The sequence below is a fragment of the Leptonotus elevatus genome, chromosome 2 (genome assembly GCF_054856555.1).
Source record: "Leptonotus elevatus isolate MCC_2025b chromosome 2, RoL_Lele_1.0, whole genome shotgun sequence".
NCBI lineage: Eukaryota > Metazoa > Chordata > Actinopteri > Syngnathiformes > Syngnathidae > Leptonotus > Leptonotus elevatus.
The window spans coordinates 35,102,012-35,127,078 of NC_141240.1; the positions used below are offsets into that span (position 1 = coordinate 35,102,012).

Here is a 25,067-nt window from a genome sequence, read left to right on the forward strand (position 1 = left end):
CCATCCTTGGAGCCCCAACTAAATATTTCATCGAAACCTTAAGAAGCCCCCTTTGCAGAGACAAAAGCCCTTACATTCTCTCATTTCGCTTTCATTCCTCCTTTGAGCTCTGCTTGGATGGCTGCTCTGCACTTCAAACTCAAAGGAGAAAGGACAAATGTTCCTGCTTTGAGCTTAAAGCAGCATTATGCATATCATTTTAATTTACATAGCAGCTTCAAAATCATTTCTCCATGAGCTTCTTGTTGCCACGGCGAGCCTGCAACATCCATTTCAGTGATCTACTGAATTAGTGGGCTTGTACAATCTTCCTCAAATGATCAGACAAAGTTGGGCATCACAACTTGCCTGTCTATGTTCATCTCAGGTTATAATGATTAGGGTATAGATAAGAATTTAGGGATTATAATTTTGTTAAAAATGTCTTGTTTGCTCTTCCACGTTGGAAAGCAGACACAGCGTATCCAGTATGCACTCCTAACGGGTTTAGGAAAAAAGAAAAGGATGTGATTTACTTATGCCAAGAGACAAAAACAAGATATCTGAGTGCATTAGGAAATTGTCCAGTTCCACTCATGTTGATCCACATATTTAAGTTTTTATGCCTAACTGATAAAACAAAATTAATCATTGAGACTGAGAACAGTCACAGGAGAGATCCTAACTTTCACCATTCCTGCCAGGATATCAGTTCACTTTTAATCTGGCAGGTTTAGCAGACACAGCGTATCCAGTATGCACTCTTAACGTCCTTAGGAAAAAAGAAAAGGATGTGATTTACCTATGCCAAGAGACAAAAACAAGATATCTGAGTGAATTAGGAAATTGTCCAGTTCCACTCGTGTTGATCCACATATTTAAGTTTTTATGCCTAACTGATAAAACAAAATTAATCATTGAGACTCAGAACAGTCACAGGAGAGATCCTAACTTTCACCATTCCTGCCAGGATATCAGTTCACTTTTAATCTGGCAGGTTTACATTTTTTCCCCCGCTGAGTTAAATTTTGGCTACAAACATCTGTGGATATTTTAAATGTTCCTTTTGCATTTAATTGCATTCAAACTAATTCAGATGTAAAGCAAACACTGCTCTGTGAAATATATTTGAGGAAACCTTTTTTGTTTTTGTCTTGTTTTTCACAATAACATCCACTAGTGATGGGAAAATGAAGCTTCATGAAGCACTTGTGATATTTTTTGACTCCCCTAGATGGTGCTCTTGGTTTAAATATAAAGGCTAGTGCAAAGGAAATTGATTACATTTCCACTGCATCTTTCAACCAACAGTGGCATCTAGAGGAGTCAAAAAATATTACAAGTGCTTCATGAAGCTTCATTTTCCCATCACTACCATCCACACCATTCTAAAACCCCCCTTTTTAGAAACTGCCACCTCCAGAGAGAGCCAGGTGAGTCTCAGACCATCAGAACCATTCCCACTTCCACCCCATGTCACGGTTGCTTCTCAATACTTGGAATTATTTTCTTCTCTCCGCATCCGTCATTCCCATCTTGAGCAGCCTCACCTGCGGCTGAGCCCCGGGAAAAGCTTTGGTTCTTTTTGAGCAGCAAAATTGTCAGCCAGGCAAACAAACGTTTTCTAGAAATCGATTCACTGGAAACTGGTCCTCAAAAAGAATCAGTTTTCAATTACGATTCCTAGTAATGATAGGTAGCATACGCCTATATAGCCCTGTGTGAACAAATAATAGCACAGATATTTTCCACTGAAATCTTCATAAAACTCAGAAAACAATGTCTAATTTACTCATGTAGACTCGCTTTGAAACACAAATAGTGTAGGTGATATATACACATAACTGTCCTAAGTGCAGACTGATACTCACAGCAACCAGGATCTGCGTTCCACTGTGCAAGACCTCGATGTACTGGTAGTCCATGAGGCAGCCCATGACAGTAATGTAGGAGTGGCTTTGAGTGGTGTGGACCCCTTCGGCTTGTGGCATCTCTCTCCTCACACAGCCTGGCCCATGTTCGCTCCACCAAGAGTGATGGGCTGAGATGTTAAATGTCAGCAGGTCACTGTCCTGGAAAAGGCAAAGAATGCCGTCAGAATTTGTCATCTTTTCCCACAAGCAAAGATATTTGGTCATAAATATTGAACACGTTTTAAGATTGTTGGACTCTAATATCAGGGAAAATCGCTCAGACCACAGGATGACCTTGTAGGATGATTCCATTAAACATATAATAACCTAGTGTTTGTTGTTCTTGGTTGGGAAGCTGCAACTAAAACAGCCCAATTATATTTGTGTGTACCAGGCCTTAGGGTGACAATTAAAGGTGCTTCTTGTATTTCTCAGAGCAAGGACAAACAATTGATTTTGAATGCTATCCGACACAAGATGATTGAGTTGTCGCTGACGTCAAACCAGCACATTTCACCATTTCAAACAGTCATCCACACAGGATATTTTGGTAGAAAGCCAAAAAGAAAAACAACATTTCTTGATCATTAGAGTCTGAAAGTAGTTTTATTTTGGTGAAGTGACAAAAAACAAAAGTTAAAGGAAAAAAAAGTAATCCAACAAGCTAGCAAAAATGAGCAAAAAGACTTTGGAGAGGAATAGGTCAAATAATAAGGCACAAGAAAAAGCACCTACAAGAAAAATAATGTTACATCTAATTTATCATTGCATCTTTGTGAAGTAGGATTTAATGCCATGACAGCGACCAAACCAAAATTATGCAATTGATTGGACATTACTAACACTTGGTGTCATCTCCCATTATCTAAAAATTAGACCAGATCAATGGAGAAAAAAAACAAGCACAAAGCTCTCAGTAACTTCAACGACTAGATTCAGCGCACGGTCGACTCAACTAAATCAAACAAAGCTTGGCCTGTCAATGGAAGTAAGGACATGCGCATCAAATAAACAAATAGGTCAGTTTCACAGTTTCACAGTTTCAAAGTCAGCCATTTTCAAAATGAGAACCTTTAATGCCCTACCAATGTCTAATCAGCAGGTATTTAATCCCTCACGCTCACGGCAGTCAATACTCCGCTAGAGCAATCCAACCTCACGTGCCCCACCGCGACGGCATGCATTCACGACAAATGGAAACTGAGCCACATGGTCTCGAGAAGCATCCCGATAACCTCAACACATACAAATACAAACACGACTGCCTAGTTGAGCCTATATTAAGACTTTAAGACTCCATTTCTTTTCATTCATACACTTGAAGGTAGTAAGGTCAGCGCAGTGAAGTCATTGATTGTGCTCGGAAGTCCAGGTATAGGATACTCTCGATGATGGAGCACTCCAGCAGCTGATAGTCATGAGGAAAATTTTCCCCCACATATTATCAATATATATATGTTATTTCTCACGCATCCCAAGGCACAAATCAATCTCATCACAGAGATTCAAGGTTAGTCCCTGTCACCGAGTTTGTTAATAACTTTTATGGACAGAATTTCTAGGTACAGAGGCATTGAAGGGGTCTGTGGTTTGGTGGTCTCAATATTGTCATCTTGAGTGGTTTGCAGCCAAGTGTGAAGTGGTTGAGATGAGACTCAGCACCTCCAAATTGAAGCCTTCCGAATTAGTCGGAAAAGAGCGGAGAGCCATCTCCGGGTCAGGATGAGATCCTGCACCAGTATTTTGCAGTGTTGTTCACGAGTGAGGAAAAAAATGGATTGCGCGACGGCCTGGGATTTGGAGCAGCTGCTGCAGTGATCTATCGAGACTGCATCTGTCTGTCTGAGCCGAAAAGCAAAAGTGTTCCACTTGCCGGTCGATATATGTTCCCATCCTTACTTATGAACAAGAGGGTAGTGGGTCGTGCCCATCCATCCATTCATCCATTATGTACCATTTATCCATAGTCGGGTCGCAGAAGCAGTAGCTTTAGTAAGGAAAATCAGATTTCCCTCTCCCCAGCCACTTCGTCTCGCTCCTCCAGCAGCATCTCAAGACGTTCCCATTTGTTTTTGTAATGTGAACGGTACATAAAAAGATTGGATTAAAACATTTGTTTAATTGGGCATCACACCCTGCAGTGTGAACGTAGCCTATGACGGTGGCCTAGGAACATGTTGGGATTAATCTAAGGAGAAATGGATAACGTGGTTGGTGAGAGGGAAGTCTTAAATTGCTGCCCCTGCAACCTGACCGCGGATAAGCAGAACGAAATTGATGGATGTTGGAAATCAAAAAATCTAAATCTTATTTTGACTTTTAAAAGGAACGCCGACTGTAATGACAAGTTTGCTCTATATTATTTATTTGGTTGTTATTAATATAACTGAGATTTATTTCTCAAAAATGATTTCCAGTTTAATACATATTGTAGAAACTTTATTTGGACGTACGCCGTCATCGTTATTTACGTCGCAACGTGTAGAATGGCGACGGCTCTCTGTGAAATACCTATAAAGAAAGCAAAGGTAAGCCTCGTAGCGTTCCTAACGAAACAACACGCCGTCAGGAGAGTCACCCTCTCCTATGCTGTGCTCTTGTCATTCATCAGACGCATTGAAGCGTTTTGATCATCCCTTTATGAACGCTATGCAGGCTTACCTTGCTTTCTTTAGACGTTTCAATATTGCTCGGCAGAGAGCCTGCCACCATTCTACGTCACTACGCACTGAATGCGTTGCGACGTAAATAACAATGGCGGTGTACGTCCAAATAAAGTTTCTACAAAATGTATTAAACAAATAAATAATATAGAGCAAACTTGTAATTACAGTCGTGGGTTCCTTTTAAGGTTGGCTCTAAAAAGATACAGATGAAAACCACAACAAATAATAACAATAATACATTTTATTTGAAGCACCAGGATACTCAAGGTCGCTGCACAAAACGTTAAAAAACAACAAAACATTCTCTTCCATTTACCATTCCTTTTTTTTTTTTTTTTCATAGTCATCGGCTCAATTTATTTCAAATGACATCAGTCGATCCATCAAGTAAATAGGTTTTCTTTTAAATTCTTCTTAGTTCAAAATGATTCTGGATTTTGTTTACGGCAGCTTTTCATTCCTTCCTCTTTAATTTTGTTGCTTCTTATTTTGTCTGCCATGAAAATGATTGCGTGAAGAAGCTTGTTAAATAACGGCAAGTTTTCAATAGAAAATATATTAGCTGAATTGTTGTTTTTCATGAGAGTCTTCCACAAGAATTAATCTGATGACTCATCTCAAAGCATTTCTAACAATCAATTCTCGTGCTTGGGGAAAACTTTAGGACTCATGGCAGTCTAATCAGTCTATCATGTTTTTTACATTACATCAATAAGAGAACTAATGAGTAAATGCCCTTGTATGGCTTGTAACACGATGAGACTAAAAATGAGAAAAGCAGCAAGGAAGGACCGTGTTTGTTTTAGAGAAGCAGGGGCCCGTCTGTCAGTCTGTCTTGCACCACGGGGGACAAGATAGGGGATCAATAGGAGGTGACGGACCATGTGCCGTATGACCTCCCCCCTGCTTGAAGGCTCCGGCTTGCTTAATACAACACACACGCACGCACACTCCCCCACAGCGTCCTGTCAAGGTTGCGCAAGGCAGGTTTTGACTGAATTAGTCGACTCGGTCTCATGATAAAATGCGTCAGGGGTTTCAAAGAAAGCTGTGTGTCAAGTGTGAGTGTGTGTCAAGTGTTTGTGTGTCCATGCTCCATTAGCCAATTCTCCTCCTGGCCACCATATGCAGGGCTGGGAGCCCGGGCTGGCTCCATCTGTTGGGTTAATGCCCAGCCTCAGCCCTGAGCAGCTGGCCCCAACAAGCTCCATTATAGAGCACACACAAATACACACTCATAGCAGAGTTAGGTGACAGACAAGCCACACGCGACGGAGCTAAGTCTCCCACACAACGGCTGAGGTAGCAGAGCTTGAGCTTCATTTTGGATGTGTGAAAAGGTGTGATATTGGCTGCATGCGTCTCAATGGTCAGGCAGCCAATGGGGCAAAAGACAGATCAATGTGAGGAAGGGGTGGGGGGGGGGGGGGTGGGGGGCGTTTGTCGCTTGAGAGCAGAGGAAGAAAATTGGGGAAGGGCAATATTTAAGGAAACAATAGGGGGAAAGACGTAGAGGACATGGGTGGCTGGTTATATATAGTGGATATAAAAAGTTTACACACCCATGTTCAAAAGCTAGGTCTGAACTCAATGTATTACTTTATTTTGTAATCTTTTTGAAAAGGGAAGTAAAATTAAATGGCTGAAAGAATGTGGTTGCGCAAATGTGCACACCCTCTAGTGACTATGTGGCTGTGTTCGGTCCAAACATTTCCCAAACAAACGTGTGCCATTATTCCAAAAGGTATGTTTGGTGCAAACACAGCACATCATCCCAAGAAACAATGAAGCAGCGTGGGGGTTAGCATCTTGACCATGGGCTGTTTTCCCTGTTTTGCAACCAGGGTCTTAGTGGTGGAGGGAAAGTAAGTAAGTCAGTAAGTGTTCACAAAAAAACCTTCAGGCCTCTCTGCTAGGAAGCAAAAACAAGTCAGGAAAATCTAATATAAATGTATAGGGTATTAAAGGGAAGCCATTTTCAGCAGTAAAAAGTTATTTTGTCCAGAATGAATTTGATAACTAGATTATTTTTTGTATGCAATTAACACCTTAATTGAACAACTAATTTCACCTGTTTTCTGGGTTTGGTCACCAAACGGAGTCGCGATTGGTGAATTTGCAATTACATATGTGACAAGTGAAGAGAATAATTGTGGGTGTACAATGCCACATGTTTATTACATTGGTGTATTTTTTAAGTTACACAACAGAAACAAAGGTATTGGAATATCAGGAAAAACTCTCAATATGATGCTGAATAGATTCTTAATTTCATCGTTAATATCATTATATTGTGCAAGTGGTTTTAATGTTGTGGCTGGACTGAGTATTTGTCAATTTAGCCTCACCTTGGACAAGCTGCCTACGTCCAGGTAAAAGCAGATGATGAAGACATTCCAGGCCACCCACACTGCCGCCCAAACTGCGTACTGAAGGGGGAAGAAAACACGTAAATGTTACATGCACTAATACACAGCCTAAATCTTTACAGACACAAATAAAACATGACACATATTTATGTCACTCTTTTTAACCGTGGGAAAAAAAGTGTGTTGCCCCAAAAGTGCTGCTTTGATAGTGTGCATAAACTTTGGCACATCAAGTAATCATTAATTAATGAATTTGAGACAGTATGCATTTGTGTTCATTTTTAGCACACTGTGTTGTGGATGTTGGAGCATCTGTGAACCCTCGAGCAACAAGAGGATTTTCAGATCTCAACAAATCTTATGACTCTTGCTGAGTGGTGTGTCAGAGGAAATGAAGTCAAATAAACAGCGCTTTGGTGAAAACCTACCGTACGTGTTGAATCATGAAAATGTTCTCGCTATTCTGCCTCAAACAACTTCCTCTTCTTTTTATTCTGTGTGTACTACTGTAGTTTATCGCTCAGTAGGTTTCATCTGTAAACCAATATTCATCTAAGTCCTTCTGTATGTTTAGGAAAGACAATTTTAAGGGATTTTAAGGATAATTGTTTAATAGACATGACAATTGTTTGCCTATTTGTAGAAGCTCTTGAGTGTCTACACTGAAATTTAAGTGAGTTATCAAAATAACTTATCTTTGAATATTTACTTTTACTCCCTTGTCTACTTTGACTCCGTGCATGATTATTATGGTCATGACTTGTATGCCAAAAGTGACCTTCACTGTGCAGAATTGTGATGAGACCCCCCAACGGCCCATTTTAATTAATGAATTCAACCTGATTACCACTAGTTACAATGATTGAAGGGTGTCACACAATGCACTGGAGAGGACAAAATTTGCATGTCTGCACATGCACATTATTAGACACACCATTAAAGGAAAACCAGATCTTGACATTGAAGTGCCTCGACATACTCTATTGCATTTACCTTTAACAAGCTTGTGTATAATTTTGTTTATCTACTTTCCTGAGACAACTCTCTCCTTCGCTTTCTGTGGTACACACCATGTCACCATGACTGATTGTTGAGTCTGAACACACCTGCTTCGATGTGTTTTCATCTACCATTCGTGATTTTGTGCGTTTCAAGTGGGATACAAACAATTTTGTCCAGCTGTGCATGAATTTAATTCATTCCATTGACAATGTTCGTAACTCAAAACAATCATGTCGATAGTACTCCATAATATTGAACTTATAAAAATATTGAGCAATAACACAATGTAAAATGTAAAGAATGAAACTATTTGTGCATCAAGTTTTAATGCTCTAATCCAATTAATTGTGTGGCTCCTGGCGTGACCACCTTGGCCACCAGGAGGCAGTATAATATTAGTTATACAGACGAAGTGCCTCCAAAACATACTGTAATATTTAGTCTTTTATTTTTATAGAGGATAAAGAATGTGTATTGTTATATTATTTGCTTATATGCTGCTTCGTTTGTGTTCAAATATCGGTTGCGTCGACAACCACAATTATCGATATAACAGTTAGCATGTCAATGACGTTTTGCACTGTTTGGTAGCATTAAGCTAAACACCGGGCAAATATATGGTTATTTTAAACACACATGGTGTAATTGGCATTTGTTAATAAGGATTCTAATCAAAATCTGGTTGATAAACTGCAGCAACCGTGCTGAGGAATTCTATCCAATACGTTTGTCCAAATTTACTGGTACCAGGCTGTCAGTTGCATGCACTCACCACCACGATGTAGCGCGGTCGGTACTGGATGGTGCCGAAGAGTCCGAGGATGACAATGATGATGTGGAAAAAATTGGCGAGGATCGGCGCCCACTGGTAACCCAGGAAGTCAAAGACCTGTCGTTCAAGAGCCAACACCTGCAGAAAAACATAACAAAACATCAAACAGAATGTTTTTTCTGCTCGTGGGAATATTTCGGGTTACAAAGTTGCACGTACTCACATGCTGTTATTGTCTCATCAACTGAAAAACACATTTTAGTCAAGCTCGCGGCAACTGGCCGACAATTCAACACTGAGCCAATCCGGCGGAGCGGCTTGAGTGATTCTCTTTAAACTGTGGGAGCTCCCCGAGGGCAAAGACGGCAAGTTTAATAAAATAAACAATGGCAGATGGATTGATTCAACTACTGCTGAGCTAAAAGAGAGGCTCACAATTTCCGCTTTCTGGTCAACAGCCTCTTGGAGGGAGAACACTTTAAGGGAGGTGAGGACCATCCACAAAAATATTACTAGCGAGCTTAGGCCTTTATTAAACTACAAGCTGGCATACATTGGTTTCACATGGACGAACAGTGTGCAGAAACAAGTAAGCTGAATTCACTACACTGAGAGCAAAACATCCAAAAGTCTCCCATGACATACCACATTATTTGTTGTCAGGACTTTTTCCATTTCAACCCTTGAATCAATATTTCCCACTCTCCTCACCTTCACTCCTTGGGGAGAGAACAAAGCAATTTCAAGGCTCAAGTCAGTTGATGCAAGTCGACTTAGATTTGAGCAAAAATGCAGGTGAAGAACGGAGAAAGCATGTCATTCGGATTCCATCTCCCCTTTAAATCCATTGCATTGCCAATTTCGAGTGCGTGTGCACACGTGTGTCTTTGTGAGCGCCTGAAGCGACGACGCGTTTCACTTTGTGTTGACATGTTATTTTCAGCCATACACTTGAAGATGGATGAGGGGAGGGCGGGAACTTTGCCCCAGTGACACCAGCGCACAAGCAGCACGCGCCTCTTAATGAAATGGAAATGTTACAAGGCACCCAATGAAACCTTGTGACAGCCGGGGAGGGGGAGATTATCAAATTGAGTGTGATCATTAAGAGTGAACGGTCCTTGGCGGGTTTTGGCAATAACTCAACAGACGTAGTGGGAAGTGACAACGGATGGAGTGACCCGCCTCCAATGAGAATGAAAACCGTGGAACCGCTCAACCAAAGAGAACAGCTTCCACTCCAAAGAAGAGAGTAGATAGATGAGATATGAAAAGTGAGGAGAAAATGTTGAAATATAAAACAGACACAACTCAAATTGCAGGTTAATAAAGAATGACTAATTGCCAGCAGTGATAATTTTGCCGGCAAAGAAATGTCATCGCATTTTTCATCACGAAAACATTTTTCAGACAAAAATGAAACGAAAACTAAGATAGAAGCCATTCATTGAGACAATAACGGTAACTAAAATTGACTGACAATTTCTTCAATGACGGAAATTCACACAATCCAATCAGAAGGAATGAAACGCGGTTGGGAGAAAAGAACCACTCAGAAACTGTTGAGTGTTCACTGCACTTTATTTAATGTTCAAACATGTTTACATTCATTGTGAGCTGTAAAATTAATCTCAAGCAATTATGCACTTTTTTTTTATTTAGGTGAAAACTAAGTTAGATTATTGTCAGCTCAACATGTTTCATTGAAGCAATTAATAAAGACACTATTGTATTAAAATGTGTCTTGCGTGTTAAACTACAGGTACAAATAGGTGTGTTATAATTTTCTGTATAAAAGTTGAAATGTATGCTGAAGGAAAATATTGACTAAACAGTCAATTTAGATATAAAATAAAAAAAAATGCTCTTTTTCATTTACTAAAATTGGATTAAAACTAAGATACAATCAGATAACTAAATTATGACAAAAACTAACTTTAGTCAAAAGACTAACAAACTAAATTAAAAATTCTCGTCAAAAATAACACTGACTGCCAGCTTTCCTAATATGGTCCGTTTCGTCTCTCACCTGGCTGAGGAAGCATCTTAAGGAAATGGAGTCAAACATATTTGTGTGGGTTGTGCAAGTCAGCAAACAAGATGCAACTACTGCATGATGCAGTAATATGATGCGTTCATACTGGCAGCTTTAATTTTAATTCGGGCTGAGTAATTAAAAAAAATTGCACAAACAAATTATTTTGTCCATAGCGCCCGAAAAATCTGCAAAAATGTTAATCAGTTTTCTAAAGTACACGCAGATGTCTGCAATTGCCTAATTTGAGCATTTGGACAAAAATACAAAAGTAAAAGTAAACAAATATCAAAAATAATTATCACTTAGTTTGATAATGTGATTAGTTGTCCATTAATCGATTAATCGTTGCACCTCAACTTGTTATATTTCAAAGTGGAAATGTGATTTGGTTTGATGCAGTCATATCTTTTAAATCAAAACCGATTTTCCAATTAAAATTGTGTTGATTTTTGGTTACACCCCTACTGATTTACGATCCGAATGTTTTGAGTTAGGAGCATGGCCACAAAACAAATTGAATTTGTATCTCAGGGCACAGTATAGTGTCCATGATTGTTACTCAGTATTCATACATTTGTGTCATGTTTAAATTCGTAGAGAAAGCAGTATTATATTTTCTCAACAGAGTTAAAGGGATTCAAACACAAAAACATACATGCCACACAGAAATGACAAAAAGGTCTTGTTGTTCTGATGTTGGAGAATGGAGATAATGGAAGTTGGTGTACTGCCAATTTAAATCAATGAAAGAAAAAAAATAATCCATTGGTGCAAAATCCGTAAGCAGGTTTTAGTCTGGTGTAATGCAAAAAGCTTTGTTATGACATTCTGGAATTGTATAGGTGTGAGTGAGGTGTGCATGCGTGCCAGATTCGCCTCTCAATGCTGTAGTAAGCCTCTCAGATCGCCGCTAACTCGATAGTCCATCGAGATGGCGGAAATCAATCTCAGGGAGAGAACGATCTCACACACACAGACCATCATTCAGGCCTACATGGCTAAATGAGCCCACATCTCCAAGGAAGCAGATTACAGAGGAGTTGGGTGGAATTCGATCATCGACACTCTTCCAGGAGAAGTAAGCCGGCAACATAGTGGCCTGTAAAAGCCTCCTACTGATCGGCTGATTGTGCACAAATGACTCCCTGGAGGCTGGCAAGTGGACATTTTGTAAGTTCTGGCGGACTGTCCGTCAGTCAGTCGCTGGCGAACGTCCGAACAATGACTTTTTTTTAAAAATGATGTATCGTCAGTGTGGTGACCGACGGACCTCTGAGTCCGGCGCTGCCGGACACACATTTTGTTTGACGAATGACGAGTTGATGGAATGCCCACCTCTGTCTGTCGGTCCTTAAATAGTGGTGACAGAGTGATGAATGAAGTGTGGTTAAAATAAAATGAGCCTCAACTAGGGGTGTTCCATATCATACCTTCTACGATATTACCCGGTGTATCTTTTTGGGTGATAAAAATTTGAAATATTGCAAAATTGACGTAATGACATAATGCGTAACATCATACGTCTTCGTGTCTATTTGGTTGAACATGCGTCGCTCGCTGCTGCATAAAAATGTCGGAGCGTGTAAGGCTCCGACATTTTTATATTTTTATATTTATATATAGTTCTGTCGGCAAAGTCGTGTCGTGTGGAGATCGTTTGGTTACGAGAGGTAAGATATGATGCAAAAAATACAATTGTTTGCACCAATCACAAATCTATTGTTTAGTAATTATTAACAATATCGTGAAAAATATTGTCACCGCAAATTTCTTTCAAATATTGTGATATATTTTTTAGGCCATATCACCCACCCCTACGCTAAACTGATTAATTGATTATTAAAGTAATTGTTAGTTGCAGCCCTAGTCTATAATAACTTTAAAGACATCCCGTATAATTGAACAAAAACCAAGCAAGAGTTGAACATTTTACTCATGACTCTTTTTACTGTATGAGAACAATCAAATTGTTTCCGAAAACTTTCGTAGATTTTTTTCTCTCATTTCAATATGATATAAATAATAATAATGCATCAGATTTATATAGCGCTACAAATGCACCATGGACGCACCGACCTCCGCCTAAAATGTCAACAACCTCTGCAACAACATAACCCCAACAGTCAGAAGGAGAGTCGGATGTACGCATTGCTTCCCTCGCATTCATTTGAACACATTTTTAGGAAGGCAGACTCATTTGCTGATGCGCAAATAATAATTACCGGTATATATTCACGTAAATGCCAACCAAGTACGCAGATGCATGTCAGGAGCCTTATCACAACAGCTGTTGTCTTCCAAATTGAACCAAAGAGGAAGATAACTGCTGAGTCAAGCAATGAATCACAGGTCTGATGTTTCTTTGGCTTGCCTTTACTCGTCCGCTCCCAGCAGGCAGGAAAGTATTTATCACCGTTTGCTCCAATTTTTCATGCCTGGATAAAGTCATGACATATCGCAGGGCCAGCCTGTGCAACTAATAGTCCCAATCTGTAAGTGTAGAGAATTTGATAGATAGACAGATAGAGAGGCCAAGATGGTCCCTGGTCTCACACAAAGCCCATACTGGGATTAAGAGGCGGGCAGTCATCAGGAGCCACTTTACGCCTCACAGTTTGACATACGCTCTTTGGGGTCAAAGCTCCGGGAGAGGATCTTTTTGTGCTTGTCTTGATTTAGTGGTCTAGATGACCGAAAGTCAAAAGGTTATTTCAAAGATGCATGTTAACCTACACGTTATCACGCGCTTGTGCTAATGCTGTTGTGATCCAAACCAGTGCCACGCATACATTTAATGACCTAATTGCCCCGGGAGGCCTTTGACTGAGCTAACATTCATATCAGCTGGGTTATATTGTGTAGTCATGAGTAATCTTGAGGCACTGGCGGCCTAATGAGCCTTACCATTTGTAACAACTAGGTTTGTTCCTTGAATGTAGAAATGGGATGTTAACATAAAGGCAGAATGTTTTACATTACAAATCGTCACCCTCTTAAAATAATAGCCTAAGTCACATGCTGACAAAAATAAGTTAAGTTCCTTCACCTTGCCTGCAGCCAACAAGATTTTATCAGTGAATGTGGCAGAAGTATTTTGATTATTACAAACTCTTTTAGTGGCGCCAAAAACGTTAATTGACGTATACTAAAATCCCAATGAGTGGCGCCAAAAGCGTTAATTGACGTCAACTACGCTTTCCCCCCTAAATGGGCAGTGCAACGTCTTTTGCAGCGCTGATATGTGAATGGGGTCGTGAAAATGCAAAACACCCACTAACTTGGACTGCAGATGGCAGCATTGGATCTCTTTTCAATGGGCTCCCGGGTATCATATTACATGAAAACATGGCGGATCTTAGGAAAGGATGACGTGAATGATCAAAGCATTTGTCACATTAAATCTAATTCACAGCGTCACTTAACAAAAAAATATTTGTGTTAAAGTCACTGTTGTGCAGAAAATGTATCTTTTCACAAAAAGCTTGTCTTCTCCTTTTTTCCATTTTCGCTTGGTGTCACTCAAATTGCCTATTTTTAAATGGTGATTACTAAACAACGGAATAAGGTAGATGAGAGACATGAAAGATTGGATTCCATTCTTTCATTAGAAAAAAGTATGTTTCTATTGTTTTTTCTAGTGAAAGAATGGAATCCAATCTTTCATAAGGTATCCACCATGTTTATGTAGTCACAGCACACAATATATTCTGTTTGCTTTGAAATATGGGTAAAAATACTCGAAATCGGCTGGCACTCTATGGGTTGTTTTTTGGATAACGTTTGGCAATAAAAGAGTTACAAACTATAGTAGAAATTTCTGCATCAAGAGGAGGAGTGGCACCTAAACCCGCAAGGATAATTGTAATGCTTTTTCTTCTTTTCATTTTATGACCGCATATTATTTGACAGACCCAACATTGCGGTCATTCTCAAAAGTGGTGGCTAAACCACACAAACGCAGGCCATATGTCATGAACGCAGTCTCCATCAACTTCCTGGTGAATTTTGGCTCAAAACAAACTCGTAAAGCGTCACCCGACTCACCTCAATTAACAGGCAGCAATTTAACTGTGACAGAGTAAATTCTCATTATGACCCGCAGCAGCCGCTACCCTCCAGCTGAGTGCGTCAGTGAGTGTTTTAATCCACCACCACAGGATGTTAACAACTTAATAGAATAGAATATAGATTTGGCCTGTTTGAGCACACATCACAATGGCCGAATGCCCGTATCATTGGTTGAGAGAAGGAGGACGAATGTTGAGTTGAATCTGTCAAGGTAGTCATCCAGGTTGCTGCTGCTCCCAAAGCAATTTCTGTCATGTCACCTTATAACAAATGACACTGCTGCAACCATTGAAATGGAAAAGGAGAAATGGGCTTGCAAACACTTCCAGTTTTATCTCCATTATAAAGTCAAATTGCGATGTCATTGATGTGGAACACACACACACACTCAACCTTGTGCGCACACACACTGGAATTCCCCAGCAAAGGTTATCTCATCAAAATTAATGGGCTGATAAATTGATGACATTAAAAGTGTAAAATGTAAATGACCATATAAGAGGAGGTAGGGACTAAGAGTTGGTCATTCCCAAGAACGCACACGTCATTAGAATTATTACAAGGCTAGAAGAGACCGGAAGGCCAGGAAGCCCAACACCATCTTAACTCAACATCAAATTTTGACTACGTTTCAGAAATGTTAGCCACTGCTAAGAGACGGCGTCTCGAGTTACCGCTTATGATCAGAGTCCCTTCAGTTCTCTTTAGGCTGAAAAAAAAAAACTGGCAAAAACCTAAAAAAAACTAGTAAAAAGAGCTATCTTTGGAATGACGGTTGTCCAGAGAAAAAGACGTGTGCTACTGCTCGGCCCCATGCTGCCAATCGCAAACACACGAGCATTTCCAACGGCTCGGGTCTTTGCTGTCAAACTGCAAACTCAGAGCTGCTTTCCATTCGCTAGTCTCGGGATGACAGCTTTCCCATTGATTCGGCATCTAATTACCAACGCAACGCAGTTACGAAGGATTATGAAAAAAATAAATATAACACTAAATAAATAATTGTCAAGGAATAAACAACAATACATTGAGTATGGTCAAGGTGAATACCAAGTATACTTTTAGTTGTTACAGTTGATTCATGTTGAGAGAGAATATAAATGGAAGGGTGGCTGGATCGACAAATACATTCTTGGAGATATTAATCCTAAGCATTTGTAGTGTAAAATAAGACACAGTGAGTCGCGACTTAGCAACAATAGGGAAATGCGGCTCCTCGTGTGACAACAGTCGAGAACCATTGTGTGTGGCTCTACTGGTAATTCACACTGTAATCAATAATTCAAATATTCAAACCTGGAATCTGAACAGGGAGAGATAATGGGCAATGGGTGGGGAAGGGGGCTATGCTACGGAAGCGTGAAACTGCCAATGTGGAGTAAACATTTTTGACTGGCGAGTATGTTTGACCGTATATGCGATCGAGCTGGGTTGAACTATTATCATAGCAGTCCGCTATTTTCTTTCTCTTGACGCAAAGCTCCGCTCCTCCGCTTTCAGATACGTTGCGGGCACAAATGGTTCCGTGGATAGGTTGATTTGTAAGACATGCGTCATCTTCTGTCTCCTGCGTCACTCTCCTCTATGACACAGCGCTTCCCCCTCCTCCACACATGGAAATCTGCTAGCTACCGTAATGCACAAAAAACAAGTATGTTGTCCTATCGCCGCCGACAGTTTCGGATTTGGAGGGTTAAGAAAAAAAATCGAATAATCAATATCAAATCGACTTGCCTTTTCGAGCGTGATAGCGATTCACAAAACCATGAATCGATTATTTTGATCTTTTTTTCTCATTTTCATCTCATCCATGCTGATGTCAATGTTTGTGTAACACTTAAGTGATAACACGTTATTTTCATTAATAAATCTATTATTTAACCAGTTACTGCCTCTGCCAAATTTTATTTGGAATTTAATGTTTGTGGAGTTTTTTTTTCTATCCTGTCCATGTTATTTAAAAAATAATTGATGTTCCATAATTAATCAAAATCGGATTGAACTGAAGTGAATCGAATCAGAAAAAAATCAAATTTGAATCGAACGGAACCCTTGTGAATCGAAATCAAATTGAGGAAATTGGAATTGATACGCAGCCCTAACATTTGGGTACGTTGGATACGTTCAAACGTATTTAAATACATTCAAAAGTATTCACAAGTACATTCGAACGTACATTTGCAATTCTGTTTGAACGTATTTAGATACGTTCGAACTTACCGGTCAAATATGTTCACTCCACATTGGCAGCTCCACATCTCTGTAGTATACTGAGCCCGTTCCATTTGAACAAAGGCTACAGTGCATGTTGGGGCTCCAACATGAACATTCATTACACATTCAAGCAGTGCCTCACACCCATTAGACTCCCCAAGTAAAACGATGACACGTCAGGGGGTTTGGGGGCGGCTCGCCAATCTGGGCGAGAGCACATCTATTATGCAGTCACCTTGGCTTGCGACACAGACACGCACAATAAGCTGTTGTTCAATCAACATTGTTTGGCGGCGCTGGGATAGTAATGGCAGGACCTTTCGTGGTCTGTTTTTCAGTGGATGATGAGGGTGCTGACGTAACGCAATCAACAAAGCCCAGGTCAAGACCACTCTGAACAAAACACGGAGGAGGGTGGGGGGGGGGGGGTCTGACAAAAAGCGCAAAGGGAGCATTCACGCAGACACACACTGACGACGTTCTTGTGCTTTTCCAGACAAAATGTTAGCCTCCTTCATGTCTACTGAACCGGAAATAGACTCAGAATCTTCAGAATATTTTGCCGTACACAATAAGAGCAGATCCGCTGGTGTTGTCGTTTGAAGTCGCTTTCTCAATGGCAGGTGGGCTAAAACACCCGCAACAGAGTTTATATCTGCTTGGATAATTTCAATCGGTCTGCTGTCTAATACCTGCCAACGGCTGAAAAGAATATAGTGGTGGGAGGTGGGGGGTGGGGGGTGGGGGGTGTATATTAATTATGCTATTCACAACGCTATTCACAACGCTATGAATCACTGTCCAGACTAGGCATTGTGTCAACTTAATGGGTGAACCAATTACGTTCTCATTTCCAATGGCCTGCTTACAAAATCCAGTTGGCTGTGCCAAGGAAATGCACTTCATTAGCATTGACCAAACATAAATCTACATTAGAAAACAGATGCGCTCACCGACCCACGCTGTTTAAAAAGATGCCCAATTTGGGTTTAGTTGTAGCATTTGAACAACCTGGTTTCATGACCATGTAACTTGCTTAACCTTAATTACAGCAATTTAATGCGCTGATATCAGCAAGTAATGATTGGGCAGGGCAGTCAGTGTGTGAGTGGAAGATGCCAGCACACTCGCAGACGAGCAGAGCAGGTGAGCGCCATCCAAAATTCCTGATGACTATTCATCATCAATTATGAACGTTCTGCTGAGCAAAAAAAAAAAAAAGAGCAGCATAAGCCCACTACCTAAATAATCCCTTGTAATGTGGGACAACATGAGATGACAGCATGCCAAAGGATAACGTCTAGCCTTTAGAGACAGCGCTATTCAGGATCTGCTTCACTAGGGAAAAACTTTCTTGGAAGCTGAACCCTCTCAGAGGCTTTCACTACAAAGTTGGATCCTTTGCTAGCTGCTTTACATCATCGAAAAATGGAGGAAAAGTGGACTGTTTGACTATTAGGAGATTCTAAGGTTGCCTGAGGAACATGGGCACCTTCTTGTCAGAGATCAAATAATTTGCCTTACGGCACTTTCTGCATTTTACTCATGTTTTTAAGATGTGCGCCTTAAGACCGATATCTTCTCACCCAAATGTTTACGCCATTAGATGAAGTTTGTGTGGCCGTTTCTCTGAGGTCATAACCATCCGAGTAGGTCTGCATTGATTATTTGAATTACTCCAACACAAAACGAGATTGAAGAATTTCCACATGGGCTAATGTTAGTTCTTGCATCACTGTAGTGCTGTCACTAGGTGCGTTTCCATTACCCTCAGTTTTTGCGCAAAAGGCAAGTTGCGTGATTTTCGAAAAAAAAACTCTCAAATATCGCAAAAAAGTGTTTACGCTCTCATGAGGTGGTTTTTGAGACGTGTCGAATTAGAAGTATTTCGCAAAAAGTGTAATGGAAACACTTTTTGCGCATTCTCTGTAGTCATGTGACCCCCGCCCAGCACTCAGGAAAGTAGGAAGTACGGGGCCACTCGCTTTCGTGCCGGAGTTGCCTCCGGAGGGGATAACAAGTCTTTTTAAGCACAATGCGATTCAGTTATGGAGCCAATATGCCGCCGTTCGACGCACGTCCCATATCGTTGCATGAGAAATGGCCGTTGCCCCTGGCAACGAGCAGACGAACGTCATACGGCGCACGTCGAGTTATAAGCGCGCACACACACACACACACAACATCAACACCACTATCGAATATTTTTAGAATCGATTAATCGACTAATCGGATTTATTTTAATTTTGCATTAAAGTGGATTACAAAATAATTTTTCCCCCGATTACTGTTTATTAACCAATGATTGGTGTTTATTTCATACTTCATATTCGTATAGTGATTACAAAAAAGGGGGGGTTGTTGATGTTGTACTATATTACCGGTTCGGTCATTGTTTTCCAAAGTAAAAACAGAAGATAATCAGTCTTCTTTCATGAAGGACTACAGAAATCAATATATAATTACTGTTGACATGCTGAAATCTGAGAATTTGGAAAATTTGTAATAATAAAAAAAAAAGCTCCGAACAATTACTTGATTATTAAAATAGTTGTCGATTAATTTGACAATTGATTACTTGTCGATTAATTTTGACAGCTCTACATTAATGGATATGCCATCGTATTACAAAAACAGCGCTTTTACATATTCAATATTTTCTTCGATATCGACATTATTGCGATATTTAACATGTACCTAAAGAAATGACATTTTTATTAAAATAAGGAAGATCAATGTATTCTTAGATAATTGTCATTACCCTAGACACTGTTTAACTATGTGATGTCGATGCACATTTAAGTTTGCGTCTGACTGATCAGATTCAGATACAAGCATACAATTCCATAAGAATCTTATTGCATGTGTTTGCAATATGCATTTCGTATGGGCCAATAATGCGATATTTTTTCCGATATACACTACTCACAAAAAGTTAGGGATATTAGTCTTTCAGGTGAAATTTCAGGACAAACCTAAGAATGCATTCAACCCTTTGCAGGTGAACTCAATGTGACCTTTTCTAAGCTTTTGAATGCACATGTCCAACTGTTAAATGTTTCAGTACTTTTTGCACAAGTTGCTGTTCTCTAACGAGCTCATGGAGGTGGCATCATCACGGAGCGGCTGTTGGAGACTGGTGTAGCCTCAAATGGAATGGCCTGCACTTTCTGCAGACCTGAATCCTTTTATTGAAAACCAGAATTGTTTGAGATGAGGAAATCACCAGTACATCCTTCTACTTAAATGTCCTACTTTCATGATATGGTATCACTGTAGTGTGAACTTTTGACAATTGACATACATTTCACCAGAAAAGCCAAATATCCCAAACTTTTTGTGAGTAGTGTATAGTGCAGCCTTAACTTTAGGATTGCTGGCACCCATGTCACTCACCAGGTCAGGGCCCGCCTTTTAAAGCCATACACACTCATTCCTCAAGTATCAAGAACTTTAGGATGGTGAACCCAATTGGACAACCTAACCTTTTTTTTTAGTTTAGGTTCAAACTGATTTAAAAATCAATATACTTTCATGTCTAAACAATGCACATAATTTATTTTTGAATAATTAAATAAATGTTAGCAGGATTTATTAATTTGAATAAAATCGATTAAAATCATAATGGTCCTGAATGGCTAGAAATAATTTATTTTAGGGCCGTATCGCCCGGCCCAGCTGGAAACCCACCATGACCACGGCACCTTCATCAATCATTCCTGACTGACCATAATCTCCACTCATCCAACGTCATGGCTACCTGCTGACATTCACAGCGCAGTGCATCTTGGTTTGGTCCCCAATATGTCCAACGTTTCCTTGCCGGGTCATCTTTAGGTCAATAGTTAGGACAAAACCAGCTCCTCTCAGTACAAAACAGATCATTAAGCAGCCCAAGCTTCCTGGCCGTTCTCTGAGGTTGGATCGAGGTTCTGACAAGCATCCAGGGCTGCTGTCCGGAACAGTTAGGCTGCCGAACGGCAGATACTCGATCAATACAGCCTCATTATCAGCTGCCTTCCGTCGCAGAGAGTACGGTCCCCGTGCTGGGCCCGCTGATGAATAAAAGCGCAGCGCAATTCAATTAGACGATGGCTGAGAGGGCAAAAGTGGTTTGATCAAAGCTCTCAGCCCAGATAATTAGCACGAGAGGGTAGGTGCTTCACAGGAGCTATTTTTACATCTGAGCCGCCGCCTAGGTTGTTTTGTTAATGTTACTTCGGCCTGTAATGGTCAGAGACTCAGAGGAAGACATACTCAAATTCATATGCACGCGCTCATATTCACCTGGTCACCTTTTGAAAAGTCACACAAGGTTTAACGAGACTCCTCCGTGTAGTTAAACTCATCAGAAATCTGCAAGCGTGCACGTGTGGGTTTCAGCAGACAGGAAGTGTCAGATCATCCAGAAATAGTGCCTTGGGCAAAATGAAGTCGTTTCCTGGAGTGTTCGGGGACTTTTTAGGCAGAACTGCTGACAGTTTTATAAACCTCGGCACAAATGGTCCGTGTCTCTAATGAGGTCTGGTGGGGGGGGGGGGGTGAAGAGGGGACAGGTGAGTACTGAGAAGATGAGTTCATAATTTGTGTGTCGTAGTGATTGGGTACGCTATGCAGGAAAGCCGCTATCCTAACTCCTAACCCCCACAAAAGACTTTCCAATGACTGTCTTGTCTCAACAAATCTAAAGGTCGCAAAAGTGAGTGTCACACAGGCACAAGTTTGAAAGGTTTTCCTCTCAACAGACCATTCAGTCTTAACGAGCCAACTTATGCTATATGGACAAAGGGAAAAAGGCCTTTACGACAACATCGAAACAGGGTGACCGTGGATCGGTTATTACAATATGAACCGCCAAAACGGGCGCTGGAACAAGCTTCGTCTCCTTCTCGTTCCCGAACGCATGGATGTACTCCGTTGTGGCGTACCCTGGACCCTGTCGACTCCTGGTTGCTACCGATCGTCGATTCACCCGAAAAGCTTCGTCCGTGCTGCCCTTTGCGTTTTGGACACGGTGCCGACCTCCAGCTTCTGAAGGAGCTTCCTCGAAACCACGGGACGGAAGGGCCATGCACCCCTGCTGCTCCCACAAAAATCATTGACAAACAAAACGTTTATTTTGAGGGAGTTTTTCCTTTCCAACAACTTGGATTTCCTCTGCCTGACGGAGTCCTGGACTGTCGCTGGTGAGTCCACCGCTATGATTGAATTACTACCGCCTGGCTGTGCTTACTTGGACGCTCCGAGGACGTCGGGCCGAGGTGGAGGAACGGCGACTAAACAAATAAATGTAAACAATGTCTATTTACCACATCGATCACAGCTTTGAAGCCACCTTCTTTGAAGTCGGCCAAACTGTCGCATGCCGTCGGCCCAACGCTGTCCGACTCCCGACGTCGGATCGGTGTGTCAAGGCCTTAACATTAACCTCAATGCAAATCACCTAAAGTGACTAATAACACTTAATATTGAGGCACTTACTCTCGTTACGTTTCCCTTCATCTGGTTATTAGCGTGGGTCTTACACTATGGGTGGCCAAAACATGCCTAATTAAAATTAAACTGCACTGATAAAATAACCACCAGACTGAAACAACACACATGGAAATCAACCTGGCCTTTTCATATGACGTGCTGCTCTCGTGATGTGACATATTGTGGCAGTTTTAATATCACGATATTTCCATTATCGTTACATCCCAAGTGCAGTATCAACTTGCCCCCATTTGACCTTACAAAAAAAGACTGTCTTCATCACCTGCCATTAAAATGTTTACCTGAGAGGGCTGTGGCATGAACAGGCATACTTTTAACATAGCTGACTAATCAACTACGGAAATCATGGTGGTTGATCATGAATGATTTCCAAATATGTTGGTTTTATTTCTTTAAAATAAATGCAACACAATGCATTACTTTATGCCCCGCTCCGAATGATAAAACTACCACCAACTGCACATTTTCACTCTCGACTGCCGCCATCATAGGACTAATATTGTTGATACGGCTGTTGTTCCTATTGTTCTCTCATCGTTCAACCTCTCTACCCTGATTCATCTCTTTCCGCACTCTTCTTTACCCCTCCTTTTGTTTTGAGATTCTTATGAAATGTTTGAGGAGTTTGGTTCTTCACCTGCTAAACGTGTTATGTTCTTTGAGATAACTTAAGCCTGTATAAATACCAAATCATAAGAGAAACCAAAGCAAAATGCTCTGATTCTGATTGTGTACAGTAGGCTAAAGTTTGATTGCCATCTTACACAAAGGTTAAAGAGTTAAAACATCATAAGGTTTCAATGACAACTTTCAAAGGCAAAAAGTGATCATCATTGTAAAAGGCAGACAGCGTATTATCACCCGGTTAACTGAAAACAACAAACAACCTCCACTCACCAACTGTAAGGTGCAAATAAAAATGAGGGTGCACCGGCCGCTGCAGCAGCCCATCGTGTCTGTCCGCGGTGACGAACTCTGAGCCGGGGGGAGAAACACTTGGAAAAGCCGGTCGAAAGCTGCTTCAAGTATACCGAGGAAAAACTCAGTACTGGCGGAGGGAGCGGAGTCTCATGTCTCGTCTTCTCCTCGGGCGAGACCGCGATTACGTCGCGCTAAACTGGCGTTTGAGGCGACTGCCTGGCTGGGTGACGAGGCTGTCTGAGCCGGTAGATGAAGGAGGAGGGGCCGCTTTGGTCGAGCAATCAACTCCCGGCCGGGGGGGGCTGCCATCGTAATTTGGGGGCGTCAACTGGCTTCACCACCAAAACGGACACAACAAAAATGTGTCTTCTGTCTCGGTGAGATTATTTTAAAAAGGTGTTTCACGAGACAAAGAACGTGTCAAGTAGTAGCGAGTGTTTATATTTGCGGGCAAACAAAGCTATTCAATTTCCTGAAAATTCTCCATTTGAGGATGGAAGAGGCGCCATCTTGTGGCTATAAAATGAAACACACGGTTACTACAGTAGTGAACCCCCGCACATTCACGGTTGTTTTATCATAATTAATGGCAAATGTAACCGTGTAAGCGTAGACATACATGGGAAGTGTACTTGCTAACTGCTTCAGATGAACAAGCACAGAAAAGCTCACAGTATAAATGAAGGGCTGCTTACATTATGGGTACACTGTAAACCCATTTTATTTTTTTGGTAATAAAATGTTTTAAGTTATCAATTATTCTAAAATGTTTTTGCAAAAAAAAAATTACACTTGTAAACCATCTAAGTATATTTATAATATTTCATCCAAACCCGTTAGTAGAGTTTACTAGAAATTTGCATGGAAACCGATTGCCTTACTTGACTCATTGAGCTATTTTCAGCAGTAAAATAATATTTTGTCCAGAATTAATTTGATAACTTCCTAATTTTTCATGTACAATTAATACCTTTAATTATTATTTTTTAATTAATCAACTGAAGATGTCCACATCTGTGCTGATGGCTCACCTGTTTTCTGGGTTTGGTCGGATTTTGTCAGCAAACTCAGCCATGATTGGTCGTTACCTACTTCCTCAGCACAGGTGAGGTCATCTTCAGTTGACAGTAAATGGAAATGGAAAAAAAATGTGTTTAAAGATATTAATTGTACATGAAAAATAATGAAGTTATCAAATAAATTCTGGACAAAATATTTACTTTTTACTGCTGAAAATGGTTCAATGAGTCAAGTATCCCTTTAAACTGCTTTAGTTTTTACGCAAGGACTTAACATGTTAAGTACCCATAGTACAAATGTCCATCTTTGATTACTTACAGTGCAGGTATGATTTAATATATGATGTTTTTGCAAGAAGGGGAGTCCCCCTGCCTTCCATATTCTAAGTAGCTTTTCCACATCTTACCTTAACTCATTCACTGCCATTGACGGCTATGAACGTCAAAAATTGATTTGAACTATTTCTATTAGTTTAACATTTTTTTCCACTTTTGTTAACAATAGTATGAAAATGTACATTTAGAACAGATATACAATTTGTGATTAATCATGAGTTAACTAGTGAAGTCATGCGATTAATTACAATAAAAAAATGTAATCGCCTGACGA

General features: G+C 40.6%; 1 protein-coding gene across 2 annotated transcripts in view; it reads right to left on the bottom strand.

Annotated features, from left to right (window-relative positions):
* Positions 1-23,784, bottom strand: part of nkain4 (sodium/potassium transporting ATPase interacting 4) — a 44,813-nt gene extending 21,029 nt beyond the window's left edge. Inside the window, exons 1-4 of one of the 2 annotated variants that reach the window (XM_086067294.1) lie at positions 23,415-23,784; positions 8,702-8,839; positions 6,907-6,987; positions 1,851-2,051 (exon numbers count right to left, since the gene is read on the bottom strand). In XM_086067294.1, coding sequence (XP_085923420.1) covers positions 1,851-2,051; positions 6,907-6,987; positions 8,702-8,839; positions 23,415-23,468 — 474 coding nt within the window. In that variant the 5' untranslated portion in view covers positions 23,469-23,784. The remainder of the gene's footprint in view (positions 1-1,850; positions 2,052-6,906; positions 6,988-8,701; positions 8,840-23,414) is intronic. The other variant, XM_086067293.1, reaches the window with a different exon arrangement.
* Between the last annotated feature and the right edge of the window lie 1,283 nt (positions 23,785-25,067).